The sequence below is a fragment of the Coloeus monedula genome (assembly GCF_965178545.1).
Source record: "Coloeus monedula genome assembly, chromosome: 2".
Classification (NCBI taxonomy): Eukaryota; Metazoa; Chordata; class Aves; order Passeriformes; family Corvidae; genus Coloeus; species Coloeus monedula.
Window position 1 is genome coordinate 27213100 of NC_138782.1, and position 20822 is coordinate 27233921.

A 20822-nucleotide genomic window follows, 5' to 3' on the forward strand; every position below is an offset into this window, starting at 1 on the left:
GACGAGGACAGAAGAATTGTTTGATTATTGTTAAACTGGTTTGGTTTTTTAAGAACTCTTTAAATGAAAGCCCAGATCTTGATTTTTGTTTTTTTAAACCATTTTTTTTGCAGTGATTTCCATGAGAACTCCTTGTTGTCTTTTCCAAGTATCCTATATTTCAATGTTATGTGCACGTTACATTTCTTTGTAAGACAGGTACAGTACAGTTCTTGTCTTTCCCAGGTCAAACACACTTGCAACCTTTTACACTGAGGTGGAGAGGCAAGTGAACAGACTGGTATTTTCATTTTTGTGTAAGACAGAGTTCAGCATGGCACATTGCTGCACTGAAGCGATACTGAACTGTCCCTATTCTTCCTGAAGTCATTGTGCCTTTGCAAGCTCTCAAAGCACAAACTGAATCATTTTAACTTGGGCTTCTTACAGTGGGGGAAAAAAGTTATTTCATAGTCAAACTCTGGCTTGGTAAAATCTCCCCGGAAGGGAGTACCAATGTACCAATTAAAAGAAAAAACAGTATGTTCTTAGCATTAGAAAGGTGAGAGGAGCCCATATTAAATCTACTAGCATTTTTGTTCTGTTTTTCAGTTATACCTCATGGTTGACATCTTGATGATAAAATAATGCCTAATGCATGTAAGAAAATTGGGATTTTTTTGTGTGTGTTTAATTCGCCAACTAGAAGTTTTTTTATACCTAACCACATGCCTGAAAACCATTTGAAGTTTGGTTTTTAGAAACTGCTGAGCATATGCAACACTCTTAAAATTTCCTGGAAAAAAAGAAATGCTAAATGTTTTTAGGGTTTTTTTTTCTCCAAGACAAAGATGCAATCTGCACTAAATTCATTAGGTATAATATCAGGCTATAAAACCAAGTTTACCTTCTAGTAAAAACCTTGCTGAGCTCTTGTATGTTTGATTACCACATTGAACCTTTCCATTTTACAACTATAAATGTTAAATTGAACATGTGTTTCTATCTTCATTAAACAGAGCAGAAGATACAGACCTAAGAGTACTTGAAATAGGGAAAAGAAGGTCAGGCTATGTTACTTCAGAGTTTTCAGCCACTTTTGAACTTATATTAAAGCACAGTCAAGGCCACATGGCCAGAGCATTCAGTCTGTTGCTTTTGGTTGACTTTTTTTTCCCCTCTCCTGGAGCATTTAGTGTTATATTTTAAGTTTGGTACATTCAGTTTAAATTCTTATTTTTAATTTACTTGAGGCAACCAGTTTATACTGTATTCAAGAAGTTTATGATGATGGGCTAGGGTTTTTTTTGGGTTTTCTTTACCCTCAGTAAAAAGGGTTTTTAAGCAGTTATATTTTCACCATTATATTTTAGTGTGTTCTAAAATTGTATGATTCAATGATGGGTTTGAGATACACAAATGAAACTGAATTGAAGTGAGACCTGGTAAGTTTATAAGTGGATGAGAAATAAATGGAGTTGAGTCAAGATAAACAAAACAGTTTTAAAATTACTGCCTACCCAGCAGCATCATGCAGTGCTTTCTGTGCCAGAAAATCTGGTCCAAGGGAGTTATTTCCCAAGGAATGAGGGCTGCATGATATATCTCGGTTAACATAGGAAAAAATAATCTCAAACCCATAACACATCTTTTAATAATTTTATTAATAGCCTAAAAATCTTAAAGCAAGTATTAAATGAGTCTAATCTATTTAGAATTCAGTAAACCCAAACCTTGCATGTGTCTGTTACCATTCTAGAGCTGCTCAGCTTTCTGTACAGAGGTCAGTAAGACAGGGGCAAGGAATGGAGCACTAAGAAAGTTGGGTTTGATGGTTAAAATTGTGACATCAAAAGAAAACTGAATTTTCTACCTTTTTTCCCATTCTTGTCTGTTGCTTCACAGTAGTGTGTTTTTTATCAGCCAAGCATCAGGCTTTTGGTGGGTTTTTCATATATCTCTTCCCATGATAAATGTTTTAGTATCATTTCCCCTTTTGGGCTGTCTGCAAAGGGTCTGTTGAAGGTTTTGTTACCACTTCTTTAAATACCCACTTGTGGACCTGATCATCAGTTGTTTGGGAGTACTAATTATTTTTTGTGGATCCTGCTGCTTGCTAAAAAGGCACAGCTGGAAAGCTAAAAATATTTTTTTCAAGACAGTATTCAGATCCTTTTGCCATGCTTCCAGTGGCACTATTTGCAGGGAAGTAGACCTTTCATGTAGTCATGAAAGGTCTATTCATGTAGAATATCTAGAGTACTAAACATATTAGTATTCAAAGGCACTGTGGAAAAAAAGACTAACAGGATTCTAACAGAACTGCTAACATTTGGTAAGAAAACTGAATGCTGAAGGGCCAGATTAGTGTAAGCCAGAGCCACAAGGAGGTAAGCCAGGCCTATAGAGCTACACATTACCTGCTTTCAGCAGTCTGTGGCATGTGGGGTTGGGGTGTTTTTATGGTTGTTCAGTTTGATTTCTTTCATGTGGTTCTCTAACCACAAGCTGGTTTTAAGCCATTGGGACCAGGCAGCTTTCCAGATGCCTAGCTGTCAGATGCTGGAGGAGCACAAGCTGGAATCTCATCCCCACCCACAGAAAGCAATGAGTGATGTTGTTCCTGGAGTTCATTTTACAGCTTTGTTATGGGATAAATGGTCCTAGGTTTAGCAATGTTCCACTGAGTTCACGAGGAGACAGAGGGTGGAATCCCCTTGCTCATTTCCACAGTGTGTGAGCTTGCCGTTTGCCATTAGGGATAGAAACCTGCCTGTGGCATATGTACATGGCTGTGAGACCAGAAGTTTGGAGCAAAGAAATTAAATTCTGAGTACAGCTTCAATGTATTCAGCCACATTGACACCTGGTTTTGTGATCTGCGTGTATGAATGCATATTTTTATTAAATTGTCATTGTCTCTGTGTTGCTAATGTTCATTGTATTCAGGAGTTAGGTGGGCATCAGACCCATGGTAAAATGCTCAGGTTCTGTTATCTCGCACATCTTGCTGTCCATTTTGGTCTATGTGCCAGTAAGTTTTTGTAAGCATCTGTGGGCGTTTCATGTATGCCTCATAAGTAATAAACTGCAGGTTAAAAGTTATTGTTAAATAATAAAAAATGCAATTAATCACCTTAGTAATCATCCAAGCAAGAAATAGAAAATAAAATGCTAGTTTATGAACCATCAAATTCTAGTGAATGGTTGGTTATTCCTTCTTATGTTAATAAAATTATTCATAGAAATGAAAAGGATTGAGAGAAAAATACCAGACTAGAATATAATTTGTGTTTACAGTGAGTATGGAAATGTTTTACACTTCCATCTACTACTTCTATTTTTTTTTTTAACTTTCCTTTATGAAAATTGAAAGATCAGTTTTGATATAAAAACTTATCTTCAAGGTAGGGAAGAAGTAGAATGAAATTCAGCTGTAGGCTGAATGATGATAAGATGCAGTCATATTATTTGTTTAGTGGCATGTTTATCATCCAGTGGACATTTTGGTGATTATTACAGTGTTCAGGGAAGGGATAAAAATTGAATGGTATTTAGAATCTTTTATGTATTGTTCACTGAAACTTGTATTGCTTTGTGAACCAGAAAAGTGTTCCATTAAGAACAGATGTTCTCTCTGCTGCCCTTGAGGGGCTACCATAAGAAGATGAAGGCAGGCTCTTTTGTTTGTTTATTTTTTTTGGTTTGTTTAGTGGAAGTGGTACTTACTGGAATTCTCCTCTCTCTAGGTGGTTTGTTTTGGATGCAGAAACGAGGGATCTGGTTTCAATACACACTGATGGCAACGAACAGCTTTCAGTGATGCGCTACTCAGTAGGTAGGCAGACTTGTACAGTCAGAGTAATTCTGATAAACCAGATGGATGTTCTGTTAAATGGTTTTAAACTAGTCCCCAGGCATTAGAAAAGACACAGCTTTGAAAAAATGATTTCAGATGCTTAATATGTAACTGAGGATTTGCTTGCAGATTTGTTTGTGTGGGCTAAATCCTGGAATTTTGTAACTGCAAGCATCACCATCACCTTTCTCAGCCTTTTCTTCATGTTAAACTCTGCTGTTATTATAAATGTTAGCTTTGCTGCCCCCCAAAAAAAGTTCTCAACTAAATGGTTGACAGGTTAGCAGAAAGGTCTGTAAAAAGCTTAATATTTCAGTGAAATTTTAATATCCTTCTCAGTTAATTTTCAAATTTAATAATGCAAACCTATAAAACTAAGTTCGTGTCTGTCTGAAAATCAGAGCTGTTTGTCAAGTGTTTGCTCTGGGATTACATGGAGTCCAAACCACTGTTGAGTCTCCTCTTTAGATGTGACATGACAAATCAGCAGAGGCTGACTCCTCTCTGTTAAAACAGGATGGAAGAACACCCTTGTAAGTCTTTTTCTTGTTTGCTTTTGGCTCACATGCCATGTCAGTGAGCAAAATGTTCCTCTGCTGCTGCCACATGTGCCAAGCACAGCAATTTATTTTAAATTACTGATGTTCATTGACACTAGAGGTGTTTGATTGTAATTTATGGCAGCTCTTGTCCACATACATTTTTTAAAAGGAGACAAAGTAGAATAGAAAAATGCTTATAATGTTTGAATGTTCCACATCTTTAGACATCTAGTGCTGATTTATATGCAGTCCACACCTCCAAAGTTAAGCTATCCATTGAGTAAATACTCTTCTGCATTTTTATGATACATAAAACTCAAGTCTGCCTGTTGTCAACAGCTTTCAGAAATCCCGTGCAGTCTGAGGGTTTATATCCTGTCCACTGAACACTTATTCTAAAAAACAGCAGAAGTGAAAGAACTTGTCCAAAACACATACCCACAAAGTAAACAGATACAGCTGAAAAGCAACGTAGTGTAAACAGCTATGAATCCTTCAGTACAATTCATAAGGAGTAGTTTAACTGAGACTGTTGTCTTAGCAATAAACCTTAAATAATTAAACTTCACAAGGCAAACATTCTATTTATTTATATCAAATATTCTGTGTTGTAGATGGCACCTTACTTGCAGTTGGATCCCACGACAACTTTATTTACCTCTACGTAGTAACAGAAAATGGAAGAAAGTATAGCAGATATGGAAAATGCACTGTAAGTTTTGGAGCATGTATAATCATTTACATGATCATTGCATCATGTACATGCATTTTGCTGTTACACATACATTTAGATGTTAAGCAGTGAAAAGTCTCCCCAGATTGATGTTTTTCCCTTTTGGTTATATGTTTTATAGGGGTTTTTTCAGCATTTGATTGATTTTAAACTTCAGTCTCTGATGGGTGCTGCAGCTCTTAGTGTGCAGTGATTGCTTTTGCATCAGATATGACTAATTTATCAGACTATTGCCTTTTTTCTCTGAAATGGGAAATTAGCAGTAAGTTGGAGAAATGCCTTGTACCTATATGCTGCAACTTGTTCAAGGAAAATACTACATTTGTTTGGGGATATTTTCCTCCTATTGGTAAAGTACTTTTTTAACCAACATAATATTAGGGTGGTGTAATTCCATTAGAATGTGTAGTCTTGGAGGCTGCAAATATACACTGATTTCAGTTGTAATTCTTACTACAAAATTTGAACTTGAGGGATATGGCCCAGGGTAAATAGATCTAAGTGTAGCACAGGTAATGGAGTTTGTTGTTATTGTTACACTTGGATGAGGTTGTCTGAGTGCTAAAAAGACATACTGTTTTTTTCCATAGGTGTTTAGTTATCTAACATTCTGGCCTTAAGTTCAGCCATCTCTTTAGGTTAGTAGAAATATGTACATAACGAAAAAGTGAAACTTAATGGGATTTGCAAATTATATCGTAAGAATAGATTCACCTTTGAAGTGTGACACACGTTGCTAGAACACTGGGGTCGCAGCAGCCTGTGTGCAGCTGTTGTGGGGGGCACAGGACTGCCAGGGCAGGCAGCAGCACTGGATTTGCCCTATCCCTTCCTGAGCTCATGCAGTGGGGAAAGGGAAGAGCCCACAGGGAGCTCAGACCAGGGTCCCAGTAGGGCTGGTGGGGATGGCAGTGGATGTCTGCACCTCAGTACAGCATTTCACCTCATCACTTATTTTTTTAACCACAGAATATAAAATCACTTGGAGATAGCTAATCCTAACATACATAATATTTAGCTTGCTATGTATTTCAAGGTCTCTGTGAGTTTTTTGAAGACGTATAAGATCATTATTATGCATGTGGACAGAGCATATTGCAATTTAAACCAACATCTGTATGTCCCTCTATCCCATTGCCTTGGCAGGAAAGGGGTTTGTAAAAACTGGTGTGGGAGAACTGAGCATTTTTATACCCAGGCAGAAGTGTCCAGGCTTCAGAGCAGATTTCTGTTATCGTTCTCCTTTCAGTGTGAGTGACTGCATGTAGAATACAGAAGCAGCAGCATGATTAGTGTCAGAGCTGAGCTCCCTGCCCCTCCCAGCCAGTTCAGAAGGCAGCCACGTGGAGCTGCCTGGAGCTCACTGCGAGGCTGGTGATCCCATTTCGCTTGCCCTGAGCCTCCCCTGTGCTCCGTGCCAGCATCCTGGCGGGTCCATACCAGCTTGATGCTAAGCAGGGAGACAACCAGGCATGCTCGGGACCCGGAGCACTCTCCTGGCACTGCATCCTTCTGGCATTCTGTCATTCAGTAGCCTCACGGGTGACCTCCAGATAGTATGACTCAGTCCTCCTGGTAGTCAACTTCTGGTTGCTTCTTCCAGCTTGAATACATTATTTGAATTCTTTCAGAAGGATTTTATCTACTGAACCAGCATTAGCTGGTGCATAAGGGCTGTATGCCCACTGTTAGGTTTAAATCCCCTCTCAGTCACAACCAGGCATTCTGCTGCTGCTAGAGAGGCAAATCTGTGACCTGTGGGCCTGCTTCCACAGTGGGGGATAGTGTTGGCTATGATCAGAACTTCAGATGAGCCAAAACAACCATTTTGACTAGTGCAGCTGTTTTTTGAGGGCTCCAGCTATGCAGTCAGCAGTGTGAGGGTATGGGCTGGGGCTGAACTTGCAGCACGTCAGCAGTTCCCGGTAGCTGGTGCTCTCTCCGTTTGCCTTGCATCAGAGATGTCTTAGCAAAGGAGGAGTAAGTGCTGTGCATTTACTCAGAGGGCTGTGGGGTGAAAGCCACACAGACAGCCACTCTGAAGTACTTGGTATGCTGGATTTAACCTGAAATGATCAGTGTGCCTGTTCTAGAGGCTGTAGGCATTTTGAACTTCGCAGCACTGAAGTCTGAAGCAGATAAACACTGCCAATGGAGGAAAGAGTTTCCATTTAGTCAGATAGTTTTCTTAGGTGGTGATAATATGAATAATTGCATTCATTGTATATAAAGGTACAGAAAAGGAGAGACTAAAATGTTGCCTTATTGGTGGGCAGCTGCCAAAGAAAGATTTTAATAGAAAACTGGATCCTCCTACTGAAAATATGATAACAATGTTGTGTTCCAGTTCATCATATGGTGATCACTTGCCTGAAGGGATTTTGCAGCCTGGAGCCCCCTGGGCAATTGCTTTGTTCCTTCCCCCCACTGCCGCCCCCAGGAATTTTAACAGCTGCCAAATGTCTGGCAGGATTTAGTAAATGACTGACCAATTCTTTTCCATGTTGGAGTTCGACTGCAAATTGGAAGGCTTGGAAAATAAGGGGGGGAGAGGAAAATCCTAGCCAATTGTGCACTTCTTTTTTTTAATACCAGGTTTGCATGTCAGTATCACGTGTGTCACCCTTGACTGCAAACCAGTTATGTCAATACACAATTCCTCTGCTTGAGGCAGAGGCTACCTCATAAGTAAACAAATCATAAAGGGCAGTTTTTCTCCTAAATGTTTTTGCAGTCTCTCACAGAGTATCTGGGCCTGGGGAGATGGGACAGGGGTGTATTTCTCCATGTAATTCTGGAAGCAATCAGGATCTCTTAGAGTTCTCTGAGGAAGAAGTTGGCATGGTGGGTGGCACAGCAGCCAGGGCAGAGCTTCTGCATGGCCCTGGCGTGGCTACTGCAGGCTGGGCCAAGAGACCCTGTGGGGGTTGAGGGACACCTTGTTCATAATGCCCACTGAGAGAAGGCCGTGGATTGACACCTGTCAGTCAAGAAAGTGGCAGTTGGTTGCCTGGCAGAATGACTGAAGGGGAGAAAATGGATGGTCTTGCAAGGGGAAAAGGAGCAGTGAGAAGAAACAGAAGGGTGGAAGAGTGACATGGACATTACTTTTATTAATTCCCTACACATGATGTCTACCTTTTATCAATTTGTGGCTTCTCTGGAGCCTTTCATAGCTTGATTATTACTATTATTATTACTCTTACTTCCTTCAAAAAACTTCTGGGCACAGAAAAAATACTCTGTCCAGCTGCATTTATCATCTTCCTCAAAACCAAAGCGGGGTGTTTAACCCTCAGTGTGCTCTTGATGGTGATAACTAAACAACTAGACCAAAGGGTTTTAATTCTTAGTATAGATGACCCAGTGCCTATAGGACAGACACCTTTCAAAGCCGGTGTTAACATGGTGCAGTGTAAAAAGCACAGCAGAAACTTTCACCAAGCTTTGAAGTGTATTCTTGTAACACCAGTCCCTGATCTTGTACTTCTGCATGATGGTTGTTAACCAAGGTATCCTAAGGTTTTAGGATGAGCAAGGGTTATTTGCCTGAGAGTGTGCATTTAATGGAAGTTGTTTTAAATGGATAGAGAAAAAAAAAGTCCTATCTGTCACTTCTTTGTTAGGATCTAAAACTGATCCTGTGCAAGTTACTTGCTTTTCTCAATTAGCAGCAATGTCTTTGTTCCTAATTCCAGTATAAACTGGAGTCCATCCGTAGTTTAGCATCATGCCTTCTAGGAGTAAATCATTCTGGAGTCCAGGAGGGCCGGAATTTACAAGGGAGGGTGGCAGAGGCACAATGCCCAGCCTGCCTTTGTTTAGCTGTTAGCCAGTGTGGCACTGTGAGTAAGGAGCCTTTAAAGGAGCACAAGTGAACTGCAGCAGACCTGGAGTGGGTGGGAAGGTGATTTTTTTTTGCTGTTAGCTGTCCCATCTGTGGGGGCAACTTCTGCTTCACTTTAAAATCAAGTGTTTCACACTGGTGTTACTGCATTCTTCTTCAGGGACATTCCAGCTATATTACACACCTTGACTGGTCCCCGGACAACAAGTATATAATGTCAAACTCAGGAGACTATGAAATACTATACTGTAAGTATGAAATTAAGTACACTGGAAACAGAAATATGTATTAGCTGTCAGAGTATTTAGAAAAGTGTGTTTGATCACGACTGTACAAAATGCTTACTGACAAAGGGACTGATTTGAACTTTTGTAACCTGATATCTTGATGTTATTCAGAGCTGTGTATTACCTAATGGCAATGCCAAATATAGCTTACTTCTTTACAAGGTCATAAATCAGTTTAACAGCATAGAATTTACAGAACAAGTGGCTCTACGGGTTGATGTTGGCCAAAAGTTCTGTAGATTGAAAATAATATATACAGTTGTCTAATTAGTGTCAACAATACCGGTTATTTTGGGGGAATAAAATCAGTGGGCCTGTGCCATAGTTCTCTTCTGGGGTTTCTTGTTTGAAACTTTGTCTTGGCTGGTGGTGGTGGAAACTAAGAAAAGCAGTAATGAGTTTAATGAGTTAGTGATAATAATGTTTTTGTGTTTGTCTTTTTTTAATATGTGAAAATATGAATATAACACATAGTGGTTATGCCAGAAGTTCAACCTGAGTAGTGCATGTCAGTCTGCTTTTAAATTGTTTTTTTACTCTTGTCTTCCTATGGCTTTAACTAGATCCAAGAGGATTGTAGTATTTTCCCTGTACAGGCAAGAATAGCCAGCAGTTTAAATGTCTGTCACCTTAACATGGTTTTTCTGCCTGTAAAAACTTAGGTTTCAAATCTAGATAGTGCAGTCTATCAAAAGGAAGTGTTGGTGCTTATAATTTCATGTATAGGGAAGAAAAGAACCGTGACCCATTATTACTGGCTTGGTGTATTGCAAGACAACCTTTCCTTTTCTAGTTAAAAGTTGAAAAGTACTCTAAGGCTTCTCCGGCAGTAGTTGCTCACTGTTTTAAAAGCACAGCTTCCTGAATGATTTATTGAATTTTAGCACATCAGTGGAGCTGGTAGGAAGAAGAAATTATTATATTAAAGACTCTATTAAAGCATTTTGTAGAGTTAGTAGCAGAGTACTTAAATTGCAGGGAAGTGTTTTTGAGGTTATGCTATCAGAAGAAGGAAATGAGAAGTAAATATGACTCATAAAAACCAAGTAAAGCTTCAAGTATCTGGAGTTTGATAAAAGTGCTGGTCTGTCTTTGCTCCTACAATGTAATTCCAGGTTGGATTTAAGATGCATTTCTTTTCTCCATTAGCATCTCTTCAAAGAGCACATACGTAAATAAAATTTTGCATTGCATAACTCATCATTCACTTTTTTTTTATAGGGGACATTCCAAGTGGCTGTAAGCTAATCAGGAATCGTTCTGACTGTAAGGATATAGATTGGACAACGTACACTTGTGTGCTAGGCTTCCAGGTGTTTGGTAAGCACTGTTTAACTTACTTTTAAGCTACTAACGCTATGCTGTTGTGTTTGTTTGTTTCAGTTTGTCATTAGAAGTACACTGTTAATGATTGTTAAGGGATGGTGCTGAGATCACAGACCAAAGTGACTGACCACAATATTTGTCTGTGATAAAGTGCACCAAGTGTTCTATAGACAATGTACAATTGATTTCTGTTTAGTTCTTGAAGTTTGGGGATTGACTCTCCCACAGTCATTTTTGGCTACCAGTGTTGGAGGAGCTGAAGCAAAAAGCTTTTATGGCACAGGTGCATTCTCCTTTGCTTACCTTGTTTGGGGACAGGAGCAAGAGTGCATGAGTGTAGGTTATAGTTCATAACTTAAAATCATGACAGCACTTTGATACCTGTAGTCAAAGGTGAGTAATATACTCTGTTCGTAAAGAGTAAAAATGCTTTAAACAGATTTTTACCTAGTAGTTTATTTTTAAAATGTACAAACACAATTTAAAAAGCTGACAGATCTGTTTTAATAGTGCTGTTTTAGACTGTGGCAAAACAGTTCAAATTGCTTTTGCTGAAGGCAGCTCTGTTGGCCATAAATGAGGACCCCCTCTGTGAGGGGTTTAAAAGTAAGGTTCAGCCTCCCAGTGAAGTTGTGTGAGCAGGGTGCTGAACATCTCTTCCACCACTGAGATTAGGCACCTGCCTCTGTTCTTCATGTTGGTGGAAATACCAAAAGCAAGTGAATTAGCAAATCCTTTAGAGGTGAGGATTAGGTCTACAAATCTTCTCTTCTCAGCTACTAGGAGTTCAACTTTGTATACATGTAGGGTAGAAGAAAATTAGTGAAGTGTGAATCCTTTCTGTAGCTTCTGACCCCTCTCGTGCATGTTCAAGGGCAAGGATTGAAGTTGGTGTGAGGGCTAACACTGGCACACTTGTGTGGCGTACTGGTTGGGTGGAGGGCATTTGTTGCTTAATAACTAGACATGATTTCCTTTTTGGATACCAAAGATCTGAGACAGAGTAGGAAAAATAAAGGGATCAGAGAAGGAAGCTGACTAGTTGATAGACTGCATAAATATTTCTGAGTTCTTTGGGGCTTGGTAGGTAGCAGAAATAAACATGAGCATGCTCTTTCTGGAGCTGAGTACTGTTGCTTATTGCTAGTTTGATGAAAATATTGGCTTCCATTAGCCTGAGAACTGTGAACCAGACTGTGTATTTGTAGGTGTTTTTATTCAGTGTGTCTGGGTGAAGTAGAAGGTGGGTGGGTGTATCCTTCTGATGCTCTGTTCATGTTAGCCTAGGCTAACAAGGAATTGGACCACAGCAGTCATTTCTTCACTGGCTTTGCTACTGTGACTGAAATAATAGTGCAGCACAAAAGCTTTTTTTAAAATGGAGTATCAGGAGATTCAGGAGATGCCACAGAAAGTGAAAAGCAAAACTGATGCTAATATGATGTACTTCTACGGGGGCAAGGAAAACACTTTGTAAGGACTGCATATTCCTTCTGGAATAGGCTTGGAGCTGAAACATTTTACAGTCTTTTGCAGAGTACTTAAATCTACCAGAAACATGGAGGTAGCACACTCTGTTACAGCTGAACTTTTACCACTACATTTGGTGGTAGAGCAGAATCCCTGGGCTTTCCCAGAAGTGTCCTTTACTCCTGACATGAGAAGGTGAGGTGTGGGAGTGCAGAAAGAGTTTGGTTTCACATCTAGACACTGGCTTTGTCTTTTTAACAGCTGTTAGATAGAAGCTGCTAGTACTGACTGGGGCCAGGCTGAGCATGAACAGCTCCCATAACCACTGTTTTGAAAACCCATTTTACTTTTTTCTTTTAGAAAGTGGGTAAGTCTCCTGATCCTGTCTGCATTGTCTTTTGGATTAATACAAACTTTAACCACTCTGAATTAAGTTTTTAATTAGTCTCAACTGGTCTCAAAATCTTCAGTGTGCTGGAGGACCTGGGAATAAAGTAGATAAAGTTGATAGTGTGATGGTATTCTGGGCAGAACAGAATATATTTAAACTTCCTAGCCAAGATTCATCACGCCCTAATTTTGTACTGTCTGTTAGTCTGACACCCTTTGCAGAATCTTAAAATTACGGTTTTGCCTCAGACAAAGGGAAGTATTTTCCCATTAAATCAGACAGTGCAGCTAAGCCAACCTATCAGGTATTTGCTAGTCTGGCTTTGACCCAAGGGTCAGCTGGCTCAGGGATCCAGGCAAGCCAAGGGCTGCTCACTGATATTCAAGAGAGAGGGTTAAGTTTATGGGATCTGAGCTTTGATGGGAGGTATGTGTTCCACAATTCAGCTCTGTGGGTAGCGTGCCATAGGACCAGGCATCGTGCTGTTGTCAGCAGATGGAAGAGTGTGGTTTGGATGAGCATAGCATCCCTCCTTTTGGCAGCTGCTATTACTATTGGCTCAGCAGTGTCAGCACTCTGCACCCCAAACACTTGAAGTCACTCTCTGGTTTGCTGCACATTTCCCACAGTTTTGTCTGAACAGATTCTTTTGAGAGGCTTGCTGCTGTCTAGCAGAATTTATTAAAATTGAAGTGCTGCTTTCGTGCCTTATAATAACGTCCTATTATTTTTGGGGTTTTGTTATTTTTACAGTTATTAAGAATTTTTGCAGTTATATTAAGAACTCAAGACTCAGCTATATTAATGTCTTGGATTTTTTTCTTGTTTGCCTGATGCGTTGAAAGCAAATCCTGCTGTCATGACAAAAGGTTGCCTTACCTTTGGAGCTGCTAAAGGACTTTGTGAACATAAAAGATGCTTAATAAAAGCTTCAATCTTGAATATTAGTCTTTTTAATCTTAAATTAAAAAGAAGAGGAAATTAAAAATAAGAGGAAATTGCATAGTTCTTTGTCAGAGTCTGCCTAAGGTGGTAGCTGAAACTTCAGGCATTTATTACTCCCACATGATGACAGTACTTCATATATAGAATGAATGAGGAAAGGTAAAATTCATTCATGTTGAACTACTTGAAAATTCTTAAATAGTATATCTTTTTCACTTTAATTTCATTGATGTGAGAACACTAAAATGTTTCTGAATACTTTCCTTAGCACTTCAAGTCTTTATGTAGTAAATTACTGACAGTGCATCTTACTGGCGTTGTAACAAGTTTAACAACAATTTTGCCTTTGTTATTCTTCAGAGAAAATAAAGTTCTTACTCCACCCACTGAAGAATGGGAAAAAACAGCTTTAAAGTTAAACGCTATTTGCCATTTTGCTTAAAAACAAGAAGATAAGGCAATTCTGAGCTGGCTTTTTGTGCTGTATAAAACAGTAGACAGCATATGGTTTTTATTTTACTGAAGTCAGTGGCTGTAAGGGAGGAAAAAGATATTTTCATATCTGATACTCGACATCCCTCTTGGTCGATTGGACACACAGTTTTTAAGGGTGGGGGTGAAAAATGAGAGGGGAAAACTCCTCTTAACTCCTAGACCTAATCAGAAACCCAAGTCTGAGCTTAAAAACATGGTACCTTTGGCATAAATTAATATCTTAAAATCCCTTGCTTACCTTTTGTTCAGCTTTCCTTCCAGATGTGAATTTTCTGTTTCATTATGGGAATCTCTAAGGTCTTTATGTTTTATTGAAAAAATTTTGTTAAGAGTCTCCCCTATCCCAAATTTGATCAGTGTTTTTCATCTAGCAAACATTGTTATTCTTTTGTCTAGATGTATCTGTGTCACTCTTTTGATTTAAAACCAGACTGAATTGTACTTAAGCACTTGACAGCACTTACATCTATGAAACTTGCATGGGCTGGGTTTCTTTGCAGAGTATCATCAATCAGTTGTCTTCTCTGAGTTACACAAATACTAAGATTTAAAATATAAGAAGTGAAATGAATTAAACCAGAGAAGAAACCAGTAGAACCATAATGTGCAGTACCTGGGTTTGTCCCATGCTTCCGCATCACTGCTGCTTTTAAAATGTCTCTGCATGAATGACAGTATCAAGAGTTACCAGTTTAAGCAGCAAATTTAATCTAAAGATAAGGTTTTAAACAAGACTGAGGTTTTGAACAGGAAACATATCTTAAGCTCAAGATATTATCCTGGCTGAAACTCGGGATTTGGGAGAACAAGGTGGGCGAAGCAGCATTAGACTAACAAAATATTAATGACATTTAATGCATTTAATTCCATTTTCTAGCAGAATTTCTGTCTTACCTTTTGTTCATCTTGCCTTTTCTCACAGCTTTATAGGTTTTATTTTTGTTCATGAATTACCCGTTGATTTGTTTCCAAAACCACCATTACTGAATATCTGCTGTACTCTTTTCTAGGAGTTTGGCCTGAAGGATCAGATGGGACAGACATAAACGCCCTTGTCAGATCCCATAACCGAAAAGTGATAGCAGTTGCTGATGATTTTTGTAAGGTCCATCTCTTTCAGTATCCCTGTTCCAAGCCAAAGGTAAGTCTAGATCAGTCTAGTCCAGGTGCTTGTTTACACTGCCTGAAGCTTTCCATGCTTCCAGCACAATTGTTTTTGGAACCTGGCAGGCAAATACTCCTTTTATATCCAAGAACCCCCATTAATTTTACATATGAAATAGAAAGTGTAAAACAATATAAATATAAAACAATATACCTAACAGTGAAGTGTCGATAGTTATCCTTAAATTCTGGAGAGGAGGCCTGATGCTTTGTCTCTGCTGGCCTTAGTGTTAGGTCCATTACTTTCTCTATAAAGATCTAAATCTGTTCCAAGTTGCAAAGAGGAGAGGAAGTATTGTGGTGAAAAATCTATATATAAATATAATTCTTTACTCTTTTGTGAGCTAAGATCTCTCTTGAAGGGCTAAGCAATAGTATTAGTAGTTTTAAATTTCCGTATCGTGGATCTCTTCTAGTCAACATGTGATTTATCTTTCTGCTTGTTTTCAATAGGCCCCGAGTCACAAATACAGTGCTCACAGTAGTCATGTGACAAATGTCAGCTTCACTCACAGCGACGGTCACTTGATTTCAACTGGAGGGAAAGACATGAGTATAATTCAGTGGAAACTTGTGGAGAAGGTAACTCTGCCACCAAATGACATTGTCCTGGATATTGGTGCCACCAAAGTGCCCATCCCTGCCAGTGAAAACGCTGTGCAGTCTCCTGCACACCTCCCACAGCCTTTTAACGAAATGAACCAAAATGAAAGCGTAACTGGCAGCTCTCCGGCTTCCTTGGAAAGCAACTTGGAGCAGTCTGCGGAGGCCAGCGAGGAGCACAGCGAGGAGCACAGCGAGGGGAGCAGTCTGGATCCCGCCGAGCCGAGCTACGAGGAGCCCTCCAACGAGCTGAGCGAGGAGCACAGCGAGTCCACGCTCACGGAAGAGCAGCAGGATAACTCACCGGTGTCTTAATGCTCCCAGCTCAGGCGGTTGTTCTTTTCCCTTGGTGTGCGTGCTTTCATTACAAGGGCGAGGGTTCAAATAGGGAAGAGTAGCTGAGATTCATGACCACTCCAGATTTTGAGTTTCAGTGAGATTTTTAGTCTGAGCTTCAGTTCAATGTGTGGAACCATCCCAAGGGCCTGGCTTGATGGTCTGTAGCAAGATCTGGTCGCAGTTAGTAGTGGACATTACCATAGATCCATTTCAATTTCAGTTCTGAAATTGCTGTCAGGAAGTGGCATGAAATACATACTGGAAAAAAGGTTAGCTCTGAGAATTAGCTGAAGTAGACCACCTTAACTATGTGAAAGTGCTTTCTAGAAGAACTGAGCTGATGGGGAGCGCTGAGCTGTTCCAGCTGGGAAGCACTGTGCTGCTTTTTCCAGGTGCAAAGACAAACAGAATGAAAAAACCAACCAAAAAGCTCTTTGTAGGGCTGTTTTCCTTTGTTTTTTCTTGAGAAAAATAGAGGAAAAGTAATGTAACAATGCCACATGTATGGCGATGCCTTCTTGATCTAACACATATGCAATTTTCTAACACTACTAATTCCTCCTGGAGTCTGGATGTGTTCAAAGTTGGTCTGCCCTGGGTGCTGCTAGTTCTAAGGCAAATCCTGTCGAGGAACGGTGTCGGCTATTCCATTTTCACAGACTCTTTAGTAGCAGACTAACCAAATACTGGTGTTTCACTTTTCATGACCTGAAAGTTGACTTAAACTGTAGGACATAATTGTCTCTTCAAAGAATTGCTTGCCTAGAGAGTTGGAAACTTGAGAGAATCTGTACAGTGACTTTGATGTGAACAGCAGAGGAAGCATGACAAGAACACAGAAGTCAGATGGGCTCCAGAGTTAAACTTTAAGCCTTCAAGCAGAACTTGCTCCATCCCTAGTATGAAAAATATAAATACAGTTAACTTAAATTATTAAATTGGTGCTTAGAATTAGTAAGTTGGTAATTTTTTTTCTTCTGAATTTTTAGAGGTAATTCTTAAGAATCATTAAACTGCAATCTTTACTTTCTGTTTTTTCCCGTCTCCTTTAGCAGTTGTGATATAAGCATACAGTAATTTAGATGATGATGATGTGATTTTTTTGTTTTCCCTAGACTTGCTGATCTATTGTTTTTGTGATTTGGTTTCCACCCCACCCCACCCCACCCCTGCCCGGGTTGCTCTAAGCCATGCAGCTCTCATGTGGCTATACCTGGCCAGTTACGGGATATCTTGGCATTTGTTATGCATTTGGAAAGTACTTTTTTTACGAAGTTTGTCAGATAGCTACATTTTTTTCTTAAGTGCATACATTTCCTACTTTAAAAAAGATATAGATTTACTGGCAGATATCCATTTCCTATGTACTTGTTTATATTTTGATTACATAGAATTTTCTTTTTTAACTTGCTGCATTGTGCTGGTATTTTAGTTCTTAGTTAGAATATCATGTTTAGAAACTTTGGATGAGTTCATAAGTCTTAATTGTGCAAGCGTTTACGTGATTGTGCCATTCCAAAGTGCATCAAAACTGTCATTCCCTTACTAGTATCTTCTCAGGAGAAATGCTACAGATCAGGTATTTAGTCATCATTTGGAAAGACAAAAACAAATGGACTCCCAAAGGACATTTAGAACATTTATATATAAAATATATAAATATATATATACACACACATATATATATAGAAAAAAAATATCCTCTTGTTTACAACAGTTCCAGAGAACCTCAAAGTAGTTCCCTTCAGATGGAGGGAGATACGGATTCCAAGCAACCCATCTGTTTAAACTGTGCTCTGTACAAAGAGTTTTACTGGAGAGCTCTAGTATGCCTGACTTGCAAATTTGCCAAATAGCAGCAGTGGAAGATAAAGTTCATCAGCTCATCAAAGTTCTTGGTTACAAATGAGGAATATGCTGTAGGTTTAGAAAATAATCTTAGTAAAAGAGAGAGGATAGTAGAGCTAACGAGGCACAGAGAGCTCTCTGTCATTTTTATGAACTCCACATAAGCGACACATTTCTCTTTGGAACATCTGTCACCTAGGGTTGCCATGTAAGTGAGAGTTAGAGTTGTGATATTCTTGTGTAGTTCAGAAGACTCTACTAATATGCAAAAAGCCTTACAGCTTTCAATTGCTGGCAACTACTGTTTAACAAATAATTAAATCTGTGATAATGGATGGAAATGGGTGGGATTATGTAACTGTAGATGTTTTAGAAAAATAATTGTGAATGAATTATGATTAAGAGTGTTTCATGTGAAGATGTTTGAGCCATTTCTATCTATCATGCATTCCTGTCTCAAGGCAGAAAACTTTGAAGATTAAAAAAAATAAAATAATCAAAATAAAATATTGCAGTGTCTTTCTCCATATCTGTTCTGGTTTCTTCTGCACATAAAATGGATTCTGTCATCACAGTTGCTGTCTGGGTCTGTGATTTTGAAAGAACTTTCTCAACGTGTGCTTTTTGATAACCTCCCAAGCTGTCTAAAATTAAGTTAACTCAGCATCATGAATGTGTTGGCAGACCTGAATTTTACTCTTGTTTATGTCTCAAAAATTCTATGACATTTCCCCTTTCCATTTTCAATGAACAGCTTACTGGCATTATCCTTCTGTAGCTAATTGATGATGGCAGAGTGTTGCAAATAGGTTTTTGTCCTGCTGCAAAGTGCAGTCTGCCTTCCAGGGTTCTGCCCAGAAGCTTTCTTCTGGAAGTCATGAGGGAAGTACAAGCTTATTTTCGCCATAATGTATTAAATGCCACAATGTTTCCCCGTTCCTCATAGTCTCTGTTGAGCTGCAGATGCAGAAGGCCACAATATGCTGCATGTATTCCTTGTGAGAGATTGTCTTTTCAAAAGCATTGCATCATTTGCATTTCTTGCATCTGGTTTCTGTCCTTCACAAAAGGGAGAGGTGAGGTACAGAAGGAAGAAACCTGCAAGATAGACAAATACCTCCTGTTTATCCTCACTTAAAGGAAAGGTGAACAAAAACCATCCTTGCTACCCTGAGTTTGTCTGGAAGCCTTGGCTCTTCTTTTCCACCAAATTGTCAGGAGAATGCTGATGCCAGGAGAATGTTCTACCATGAGCAACAAGCAGATGTCCTAAGGTCTTGCTGTGCTGTTCTCAGCACGCCTGTAGCTGTGCAGTGCTGTGCTTTTGCACGCTCCGCTCCCTTTCTCTCCAGCTCAATGCTTTTTCTCCCTCTTCTGGAATTCTCAGTAAGGCAGGAGTCTTCCTGAAGAGTAGTAGGTAAGCTGGTCTTTGAGTCCTCTCATGTGATGTGGGCAGGACAGGGCTTCCAAGCGCTCACTCTCATCACCTGGGACAGCAGCAGCTGCTGTCAGTTCAGGAAGCTGCAGTGATGGTATTTGTTCTGTGGAGATGAAGTTCAGGGTGGAAGCAGCACTGAGGGTGTAAAACTATAACAACATCCCATTTTACATGATGGAAAGCTTTAATTCAAAGTCTGCATTAAAATGTTTGTATAGTGTAGTAGTAAAATACTGGAAAGTTGTGGAGTGCCCTGCTTATGGAGTCTTGCAGTCTGCGTCCCTATGGGGTGAATCATGTCATGTGGTACTGGGTTTTGTGGATATGACCACATATCCATATGGGGTTTTTTTCCAATGGAAGTTTCAGGATGGGTGAGGAACAGACTGGGGATGTGGATGGGTAGTGATGAACAATGAGTTTCTTAGGTTTGATCTTGCTGGAATTCTCATTATAAATAACAAGAACTAGTTTTTATGTATGATGCATGTCAAGTTCTAGCCTCTTTCTTTTTTAAATCATCCCTAGAAAACATAGATTCTGATTTTGTCCATGAAAATGAGGAAGCAAAAATTATATTTTGATTGCTATATTGATTACAGTCTATGCTGAACAGTATGTTGTATTTTCTGCTTTGTGCTTCACCACATAAGATGTGTTACGTCCCTTTATGTTTCCTTCAGTTGAGTGCAGAATTTCAGTTGAATCAGGATGAAGTAAGTAGAATGTCCTTGTGAAATTTAGGCTTGGCCAAATCAACCAAACAAAAAATTGTTGTTTCCACAGCCTCATGCCAATAAAATGTGGGCTTTTGGCAGTGGAAGGGTTAATATTACATGAGGTGGATTTTCCTTGAGTGACATTTGTGCTGCATGTTTGCTTTCCTCCTGAACAAGTCTGAGCCCATTGCCTAATCTTTATTTCTGACAGATGTTTTATGTACTAATACTTTAATCAACTGAGACTGAAAAACTGCTTACAGTAGGATTATACCATTTAGAACCCTGGCCAGTGTACACATTTTAATGTCTTTAACGTGCATGGTGTGGCTTTGTGTGCACATACACATATGCAAGCATCAAATGGATATGGCTGCTCTAGGCCTTTTTCTTTTTCTGTGGTTTGAAAGAGAGGTGTGGATGACTTCACAGTTAATTAAGACCATTTAGGAGCACGGAATAAAAAGCGTTCCCAACAGAATGGTAAGGCAAGAGGATTGGGAGAGGAGGGGCACTGGTGGAACTGGTTTTACCAGAGCTGTTTCCTACACTGGTTCCCCACCACACATGCCAAATTTCCTTCACTAGGTTTTGTCTGTGTGCTAAAGCCTGCAAAAGCTTTCACTTCTGTTTGATGTACTGGATGGTTAAAAGGTGGTTTTGAGGAAGCAAGTTTATGGAGATTTTGGCTGGGTTTTAGTTTTACCAAACGATTCTAGAAAACAGCTTCCTTCCAAAAAGTTCTTCTAAGGAACCAAAATCTACAAATGGTCTACATCTCCAAGGGGTATGTGTGTCCTTGTGATTTTTACAGCCCAGTATCCTTTTCAGAAGGGC

The 20822-nt window shown here is 39.4% G+C and overlaps 1 protein-coding gene across 3 annotated transcripts in view; it reads left to right on the forward strand.

The window, feature by feature from the left end:
* Nucleotides 1-18319, forward strand: part of EML4 (EMAP like 4) — a 149167-nt gene extending 130848 nt beyond the window's left edge. For 2 of the 3 annotated variants that reach the window (XM_082301222.1, XM_082301221.1), the window contains exons 19-24: nucleotides 3729-3817; nucleotides 4995-5092; nucleotides 9121-9208; nucleotides 10469-10567; nucleotides 14885-15015; nucleotides 15492-18319. In XM_082301222.1, coding sequence (XP_082157348.1) covers nucleotides 3729-3817; nucleotides 4995-5092; nucleotides 9121-9208; nucleotides 10469-10567; nucleotides 14885-15015; nucleotides 15492-15956 — 970 coding nt within the window. In that variant the 3' untranslated portion in view covers nucleotides 15957-18319. Of the gene's footprint in view, nucleotides 1-3728; nucleotides 3818-4994; nucleotides 5093-9120; nucleotides 9209-10468; nucleotides 10568-12099; nucleotides 12239-14884; nucleotides 15016-15491 lie in introns of all 3 variants that reach the window. The other variant, XR_014227270.1, reaches the window with a different exon arrangement.
* Nucleotides 18320-20822: the final 2503 nt, after the last annotated feature.